The sequence below is a fragment of the Chanodichthys erythropterus genome, chromosome 20, assembly GCF_024489055.1.
Source record: "Chanodichthys erythropterus isolate Z2021 chromosome 20, ASM2448905v1, whole genome shotgun sequence".
NCBI lineage: Eukaryota > Metazoa > Chordata > Actinopteri > Cypriniformes > Xenocyprididae > Chanodichthys > Chanodichthys erythropterus.
In genome coordinates this window covers 27527112-27536695 of record NC_090240.1, presented here as the reverse complement: position 1 = coordinate 27536695, position 9584 = coordinate 27527112, and the positions used below count along the sequence as shown (strand labels likewise).

Here is a 9584-nt window from a genome sequence, read left to right as displayed (position 1 = left end):
GTTTTGTAGTTTTTTAACACTTTTTACTCGTGTTTGTAGTTCTGAACTGAATCCTCGTCCAATGCGCAATGGGTTGTGGGCAATATTAGCCTCTATAGTGTGCACGGATCCACACTTCGAAAATCTACCGGCAATAGTAGACCATCCGGGGACTTTTGGCATACTCTTTTCAACATACTATGCTTTGGGACACACTTATTTTAATCTCACATACTATTTAGGATGGATAGTATGGACATTGGAATGCAGGGATACACACCCATAAAGACAATCTTTGCCGCCATGTAATGGTGAAATAAAGTAACTTCTGTTGCTGTTCACGGTCAGGGACTATTTTTCCCGGTGGAAGGAAGGCTTTTAGAAAAAGTTTACTGCATGAAAGTTGCATTGATACATATTTTTGGCTTTATGTATTAATATTTGTATTGTGTGGTAACTGTTTTATAAAAGCAATAAGGTACTCGAGGCTAGTGCTGTATCGCTCCGCTTCGCGTCATGCCTAACATAAAAAATAAAGCTGCATCTGATTATGCTATGTTAGCTACATCACTAAATAGTGATTTTCTCTGAGGCATGGTAAAACATGGTAATCAAGAAAATTAGATTTAAACTATAAGATTAAATGTGTTGAGCTATATAACAACAATTAGTTTTCTGTTTCTAAATATATCAAAACAGTTGTTCCCTTGACTATTAAAACGTGTAATTAAAGCTTCTTTGGTGTTTCCATGGTTTCTACAAAATAAAACCAAAAACCGAGGATTTTACTGCAAAATTCTTACATATTGCACCTTTAAATGTGCAGTTGTATACCATAATACTGCCGTTTTTAGTTTCACCTCACAAACAAAAGAAAAATAATTTATTTTTTATGCTTTTGAGTGCTTTATCATCTGGAATGATCTTTAGACATCATGTTTGACAGATATTCACATAATAAAAATGACTAAGCTTGATAAATAAGAGAACTTGTATGTACAAATGTAAGTGGTTGTTTTATTCAAATACATGTATGACATGATAACCATCAAAACAGACATCTGGCTTCATAGATAATACGATGACAATGGTTCATTACATCAAACAGAAAAAAACAAATATTAACAGATTTTTATGAAAATGAAAAGAGGTTCTTGATAATTTAGAAACAAAATATCTTCTGACATGCAAAATTTGTGTTGCACTATATTAAATATTCTTATGAAATAAAAATCTATAACAGCACATAATCCTCTTGTTTGAATGGTTTGAACACTATTTTGTAATGTCAAAAATTCTTCCTTAATTGTTTTTCATCACTCTTTGGAGTACATCACATTTATTCCACTGCAACAGCGCGCCACAGATGCGCAGAATGGAGTGATAAAGATATTAACCACACTCATCCACAGCGACCTCACACAGGGCAGGCAGGTGTGGCACACCTGAATACAGGGCATCACACACCTATGGCAAAAAGAAGGAAACAGAAGCAAAGAAAATATTTTTGATGAAAAACTTAACTTTATGGAACAGCTTTCATAAATAATTCACAAAATGAGCCTACCAGATGTGCATACAGGCCAGTAGGGCAAAGAGGCAGCCACAGAGGCAAGAGAGAGGAACCGCACACAGCGCTGACAGGCAGCGGTAACCCCACAGCCGCATGGACTCGAAGGCGATCCCACTGTACACCCACACGCGGTCGTAGCTGTGTGTGGACGCGGGCTCTGCCAAAACATCGCTAAACTCTACCTGGTGACAAAATGAACAGAAAGTTATGTGAATTTTATTCTTGGTTATGCTTATTTCATGTAAAACCTCCTGTATGACTGCCCTCAGGACGGGAAGTCAACATTGCGTTCACCTTCAAGTGTTTGTTGACGCCATAGGGATCCCTGATCTCAATCTGAGTGAGGGAAGGGGTGGAGGAGAACTGTGGTGGAGGCGGCGGAGACGGGTGGATCTTCTTCACATCATAATCATCTTCTTCATCATCATCATCATCAATCTTACACTCCACCAAATACTCGTCTGACATCATATTGACTGCAAAACAGATCACACGCTTTGTGTTTGTGTGCAATTTCTCATACGCATCCTTAAATCAGTGCAGAACCAAACCAGTAGGCCTACCTTAATAAACAGGTTAGGTTTATAGCATATCTGTGGGTTAAAGGTGCTACAGAGGATCTTTTCGTCGACTGAGAAACCAAGGACTGTTAGTGAGTTTTTGAAATGAGCGCATGCGTAAGAACAACCCCTCTCCTTCACAGCTCATTTTGAGAGAACGCCTCCCAAAACTCGTGCACGAGTATTGGAACACGAGTGTTTACCACCGGCATTCGGTGTGTCGTATTAGTGGATTCATTATGTCGGACTCACCGCAGGTAATTCATAATCTGCAGTTGTTACTCCTGTCTCCTGACAAAAACATTGCATGCGGCGCCTGTGGAGTGTGGAAAGTTACTGGAGCCGCAGCCACGCTCGTCTCTCACAAGGAACGTCATGGCAGTGATTGACAAGCCAGAGGGCCAATCGTTTACGCGATGATCGCGTACACGATTGGATGATGTTTTTAAGGCCTTACCTTGTGCACAGATGATGTATATTAATATTATTCCTTTCAGTGCACCTAATAAATAGTCTTTTATCAGTTAGTAAAGACAGTTTCAAGTAATATTGCAAAAATGTATAAAACAAAACATCCTCTGTAGCACCTTTAAACATGTTAGTTTTTTATTGCAAGGCAGCCCATTGTCAAAGACAATATTTGAAGTCATCCCATACTTTATGTCCAGGTTCTCTAAAATCATGCGTTCATGCCGGGTGTGTCTCATACGTCCTGAAAAGTGAAGCTGCAGGCTCTTTGATCGCCCCCTGGAGGCTGGATGCAGTACAGGTCATAAAGAAGTTAGATATTCGAAGTTAGATATTCGAAGTTGATTGACAGCTTGTCTGAGGACTGGCAGAGCTTCGAGGGGAGATTGAAGATGTATTAACTGTTAATTTTCGATTTATTTGTTATTTAACACCAACAAAATGAGTTGTTCAGCAGTAAACTGTACTAACTGACCTACAGGATCTGACGGATCACTGAACTTTTTTTCTGTAACATTAAATGTGGGCGTTATAAGCTAATTAATAAATGTTATTAGTTAAGATAACACACCTAATGTTAACCATGTCGGGAAAAAGCAGGTGATCGTTATCTGGCAGTTACTTATTATTTTTATGGGTATAAAATAATAATTAGCAGAACAAAACTAATGATAGCCTACTCTAATTACAGCAGTCGATCTCCAACTTGATTTAAAATGGCAAGACCGTTTCTGACGATTTAGAGTTGTTTCTAGTGGCATATTATATTGAGTTTATCTACTGAATTTGCTGTCTCAAAAATAATATTGCTCTAGAAACAGAATAGCATATTATTTTATAGGTAGAATTTTAAATTGTGTATAATTTTTATAGTCTATTTAAAATACATGAATGATGAAGCAGTCGTCTGGGCGGAAGTTTGATACAGCGGCTCCGCCTCCGGTTCCACGGACGATACCTTCTGCGCATGCCAGGGTTGCAAACCTTTTTTTTTTTATGACGTTTTTGCGTAACATGTCAGCGCCCATCGTCAGCCATTTTGGCCTCAGTTCATTACAATGGAAGGAAGCGGCGTCGTCTATCTTTTTTTACAGTCTATGGTTCATGCCATGTCGTAATTTCGAAATGACAACACATGACGTTCTATCAACGCCTAAAAGAATCTGCAGCAGTCAGGTGGTAGGAGCTCTCAGAAAATTCCCAGCTTACAAGTTGTAATTACGAGGATGTGAAAGCTTTTTTTTTTTACAAGTTGAAATCTTGTAATTACGACATGGTGTGAAATCCCCTCTTGTTCTTTAATGAAAACTGCAATTTGAAACTAATTTGATTAAGAAATGTTATCTCAGCTTAAATCTTGACCTGTTCTGTCATATTTTAAATCATTTTGAGCGATCTTGCAGTCCCATTGGAAGTGTGCTGGGGCCCCCTATGGGTCACGGCCCCCTGTTTGAGAACCACTAAACTACAGGCAACATGTGACAAATACAAACCAAAGTCAAAAAAGACATTCTGACAACTCTTGCTTACTATATTTACTCATTAAACACCATAAGCTACAGTAATGCATGCTTGTCTGATTGAGAAGTGATGACATGAACCCATCAGCACTGTATAGCATATGGGTGTAGATGTCAAAAATGTGCAGGACAACAAAGACATTGCATTTATGTTACAGTAACTAATTATAAATGCATTATAATTACAGAATATGTTATATTTTTTAATTTTGGCATACTCATGAATGTAATAGCAATTATGAATATTTTTCACTTACCCTATTCAATATTCAGTCCTGGTCCAAAAATAAACTGTAATCCTGTGCAGGTCAAGAAAAAAGTAACTTCAGCAGTATAGTTTATGACTATTTTGATCAGTCTGACATACACTCCTAATCTTTATAAACTATCTCATCATCTAAAAGATAAATATATGGCCAATATCATTCTGTTAATGGCATCAGGAGGCATGGAGCGGAGCGTCTTACAGTATGGCCTCACTCTCTGTCCCTTGTGTTCTTTGCCATAGTCTAGTTTGTGGAAGTGTGTGTACCCAGTGAAGAATTAGAAGGCTGAGCGTAAAGTTATTTTGGGGAGAGGAATGGAGAGGGCACCACTAATCAGGTTACCGGACAGGCTAACCCTCTTCGCACACAGCCAGTTTCCTCTCATACCATCTAATTTTAGGTCTAGATAAATGATCATTATTATTATTATTATTATTTTTAGGAAACGTACAATGGCACTAAAAAAATATGTCTTTGTATTACACAGTGTCAAAATCTCAAATACGGAAGAGGATAAGCAATAATAAAAAAATAAAACCATCTCGAGATTAAAGTTGTTAAATTAAAAAAAAAAGTCAAAATAAAATGTTGAGAATAAACTCGTTAAATTACGAGAAAATTCTCATTAAATTTCGAGAAAAAAGTCGAGATAAAATGTTGAGAACAAATTCGTTAAATTATGAGAAAAATTTCATTAAATTTCGAGAAAAAAGTCGAGATAAAATGTCGTAATTTAACGAGTTTATTCTCAACATTTTATCTCGACCTTTTTCTCAAAATTTAACAAGGTTTTTCTCGAAATCTAACAACTTTAATCTCGAGATGGTTTTATTTTTTTATTATTGTTTGGCCCTAATCCTCTTCCGTATTTTAACTAACAATTAAACATTAACAAAGATTGAGAAAACTGTAACATTAATGTATTGCTCATTGTTAGTTAATGAATGAACTAATGAGACCTAACCATAAAGTGTAACCCTAAAAATAAAAAATAAAGAAACTAAATAAAATATAAATTCATATAAATCATTATATGAAAAAAAAAACTTAAAAATGTAAATGAAAATTAGAAACGAATAAAATATACATTTAACTTTAAGTACTAAAATCTCTAAAAATGAAAGAAAAATAGAATAAAGCTAAATAAAGACAAAAGCACAAAACATACTACGTAAAAATTAAAATAACTTAAAATATTAAAAACTAATTTAAAGGTGCAATGTGTAAAATTTGGGAGGATCTATTGACAGAAATGCAATATAATATACATAATGTTTTCAGTATAAAGATCTTACATAATGAACCGTTATTTTTTATTGCCTTAGAATGAGCCATTTCTATCTACACCTCGGGTCCCCTTACATGTTAAGTCACCATTTTGCACCGGCATGTTTCTACAGCAGCCCTAAACGGACAAACACTCTACAAAGTGCGTTTTGTTACTTTGTTGTTGTTCTTCTAAACTGCTCGTGTTTGTAGAGGCAGCTTGCATCGTCACTACGTTGAATACACATGAAATAGTAGTAGTAGTAGGAGTAGCTGTGGTTTTTTATAAGTTTATTCTTTGTTAGAAGAAGAAACCTCATAGAGTACATCAGAGATGACGTGTTTTTGTAGGCCAACCCGGAAGTTAAGGGAGCACAGGTTCCTTCGATCGAAAGCCTATGCATTTTTCACATGGCCTTTTGGAAAATCACAAAAAATAAGCACTGTTTAACAAATGGTTATGACACTTCGCAACCTCACCACTAGATGCCACTAAAATTTACACACTGCACCTTTAATATATTAATAGTATCTATATACTATTATAGCATTTATTATATAACATTTTAGAAGTAATTATTATGCATGAAATATTTGGCAAGCCGGCAGTATTTTAGAATCTATAATTTATTTTGATAATATTGTAATCCACATATCAATGATGACATCATCTACAAGAGAAACACACTGCTAAAGGGAAGGCATGGGTGATGGGGTGGAAGTCGAGGGAGACCAGTAACCAGAGGCATTAATGTGCAGTGAAAAGGAAGCGAGTGCCATTGTACTTCCTGTGACATGTGCCTTTTCACAGTTTGATCTTTTCTCCAGTCACTTCTCTGTTGGACAGTTCCTGAGCTGTTCTGAGTGTTTGGTGGCACTTATCTTCACAGTTGTCTTTTCAGTTTTCATATGGAGCCAGCGGGATAAAAAAGGCTACAGAGCTGTGCTTATTTTGGCCGTCCCACCTGTTCCCACGCGAGACCATCCCAGCACATTGCATGCATATGTGCTGATTCCTTTACGACAGAATGCTTTTTAAAGAATAATCCATTGTAATGCAAATCATTGTTTAAAAAAAAAGAAGAAAAAAAAGTAATGCAATAAGATGTAAAAAAAAAAGTTAAATAGCAAATGATACAAAAAAAAAACCCTAAATGAATCTTCTAAAAATGAAAAACTGGAGCATGTTAATATTCATGTTGTACCTTGAACTACTTGAGTAATGCATAATATTAAAAAGCAGCAAAAAACATTTAAAACTGAATAAGAAAAACTCCAATAATGAAGTAGAACTCTTAGTTCGCAAACATCTGAATGTAACATTGGCCTTCATGAATCTCTTGCTACATTCAGGGTGACTCGTCTATATCTAAAATAACAGTGTGGACTCTGTCATGGACGTCATTCCCACAATTCACTTGCTGAGCAGAATCTATGTGCTTTGAGGGAATCCAAGAATACATCATCAGCAGATAGTTATGTTTCTCCAAAAGAACACAGCCTACACTACAGTCTAAAACATCAGACACATTGGACATCACTGCAATGAATGATCAGACGGGAAGTAGGAAATTCTTGACCGAGGACCAGATTAACTGTTGTCAAAGCTAGTAAAACACAAATACAACCAATAATAGGATCAATGACTTGGTCTCACACGAAACAAAACCATAATTAATTACTGTCAACGGAAATCTTTTTGAATACGGTTTAGTTAATAAGGCGTAAAGAGAACCATATATTGGATGTCTGGAAAAATATATTCATATCTGTGATGAGTTTGCTGTTCCCCCAACACTCATACTCAGATTCACTCATATTTCATCTCTTCCTCTCCCTCAGTCCTGTTGGTCTTGGGGTTTGAAGAGGCCTCTGCTGCGCAGGCCGAAGCCTCCCTTCTTCACCGGAGGTCGAGCGGCAGCGGAGGGAACCGAAGGGACAGATGTAGGGGGAGAGGAGGGAGGAACGCTCGAACCCGAGATTTCCAGAGGAGGTTGACGGGACAACAGCTCCTTAAACACTGAGTTCATCTGGCGACTGACCTCCTATGAGAAAGAGAGAATCGTATTAAAACATTGGGACTTCCATCATGTACTAGACCATCAAATTCATAGATTTAAAGGGCACCTGTTATGCAAAATTCACTTTTACATGCTGTTTGACCATAAATGTGTGTTGGCAGTGTGTGAGCAAAACCACCCTAGAATGAGAAAAATCCACTCAGTGGTTTTTTTACAATCTCAATAATTCATAAGCACTGTCTCAGAACGCCCTGTTCTAAGATTGCTCTCACTGTGACGTAGAATTGCGCTAAGCCCCACCCACGTGGTTTGATTGACAATCTGGTTTTGGCATAGACCCCGCAGTCGGTGATCTGTCAACCATCCTCCATTGTTTCAACGACAGCCGGTAATGTCTCCTAAGAAACATAAGTGTTCTGTTGTGGGATGTAATAATGAACATAGTAGTTTTCACTTACTTCCGACATCAGAGCCACTGAAAACGCAGTGGATGGATTTTATTTACGAAGGAAAGGCGCCACTCAAAATTCCAAAATACGTTTATGTTTGAGCGAATCATTTTCTGACTGACTGTTTTGAGAACGAGGGTCAATTCAAAGCAGGTCTTGCTTCACAGTTAATCCTCAAGTGTGGATCGTTGCCTACTGTTCGCGATCCAACGTCACCTCCAGAAGAAGTAAGTGTATTAATGTTTTTTGAGCAAATGGTCATTTCAATCGATTTCAGCCAATTCAATAACAAATGCGTCTAAAGTTGTTGTCGTCGTCGTAGAATGTCTGTGTATATAATTTAAACCTTGTTCGTATAGTGTGTATCTAACGTACTTAGCAAACGTTATCACAGTATTTGTGTTGGTAGTTTCAAAAAATTGCACGAACGTTATCACAGTGTGTGTGTGTGTGTGTGTGTGTGTGTGTGTGTTGCACATCCATAATTGCAAAAGGGGCACAATTAAAACTCTATAAGTACATAAATGTATCAAATAACCATTCAGAGACGTCCTGCTCCATTCTCAATTGTGTTTCTTCTTCCAGAGTCTCTTCATCATCTGGGTCTGATTCCGGTTCAAACATGTACGGCTGAATGCCATACAAAACAGCGGGTCTCTCACTCTCAGCCATTCTGCTTCACCGACTGTTTATTGCCATAGGTATGTAAGTTACGCCCTCATCCAAAGGCAGGGCGGGAATATGCAGCTCATTTATATTTAAGGTGGTACACACCAAAAAAGCTCTTTTTAAAACAGGCCCCAAAAATGACATTTTCAAATGGTTATAATAAATTAACTGTGGGGTATTTAGTGCTGAAACTTCACAAATACATTCTGGGGACACCCAAGACCAATATTACATCTTGTAAAAAGGGGCATAATAGGTGCCCTTTAAATCAGTGGTTTTGAGCCTTTTTGACTCAAATCCCCCATTGTCCAAGTATTATTCAAAGGCAAGATATTTTTGGTACTTCTACTGTAATGTTTCAAACATTTTTTTATTTATAGAGTGGAAATATATTAAAATAATCTAGAATTAATAATTAAACTCCATAAATACAATTTTAGTATTTTCTTAGCAGTTTCTACATGATAAAATATTTTAGGTCATCATTCATAACTACAAAAATGTAAATCCGTTATAGAAATGTCCATGAAATGTCAGTATGAGAATCAGACCTTGTCGATATGTACTGTCTGTCTCTCTGCTGCTCCTCCTACTGGCCTCAGACTGTCCAAAGTGTGCCTACGCTCTTGATGACTGAAGAGAAACAAAGGCACAGAGAAGGGAATGATGAATGAAGGTTATTGATGAAAAAAATATTCAATTACGTACAAAAACATACACTACCATTCAAAAGTTCAAGGATCGGTCTCTTATGCTCACCAAGGCTACAATCATTTGAACAAAAATACAGGAAAAACTGTAATATTGTGGAAT

General features: G+C 37.0%; 2 protein-coding genes across 6 annotated transcripts in view; both read right to left on the bottom strand.

The window, feature by feature from the left end:
• Positions 1 to 995: 995 nt before the first annotated feature.
• On the bottom strand, positions 996 to 4949 carry cav4b (caveolin 4b). 2 transcript variants are annotated; one of them, XM_067371827.1, is made up of 4 exons: positions 4358 to 4949; positions 1847 to 2028; positions 1547 to 1734; positions 996 to 1446 (listed from the first exon to the last, which is right to left on the bottom strand). In XM_067371827.1, exons 2-4 carry the CDS (start codon positions 2021 to 2023, stop codon positions 1296 to 1298), a joined length of 516 nt encoding a protein of 171 aa, XP_067227928.1. In that variant the 5' UTR covers positions 2024 to 2028; positions 4358 to 4949; the 3' UTR covers positions 996 to 1295. The 2 variants fall into 2 exon arrangements, with proteins under 2 accessions (XP_067227928.1, XP_067227929.1); XM_067371828.1 differs by lacking the exon at positions 4358 to 4949 and adding an exon at positions 2770 to 4350.
• A 671-nt stretch (positions 4950 to 5620) lies between these two features.
• arhgap4b (Rho GTPase activating protein 4b) overlaps positions 5621 to 9584 on the bottom strand; it is a 35362-nt gene continuing 31398 nt past the window's right edge. For 3 of the 4 annotated variants that reach the window (XM_067371822.1, XM_067371824.1, XM_067371821.1), the window contains 2 exons: positions 9323 to 9404; positions 5622 to 7677 (listed from right to left, as the gene is read on the bottom strand). In XM_067371822.1, coding sequence (XP_067227923.1) covers positions 7471 to 7677; positions 9323 to 9404 — 289 coding nt within the window. In that variant the 3' untranslated portion in view covers positions 5622 to 7470. Of the gene's footprint in view, positions 7678 to 9322; positions 9405 to 9584 lie in introns of all 4 variants that reach the window. The other variant, XM_067371825.1, reaches the window with a different exon arrangement.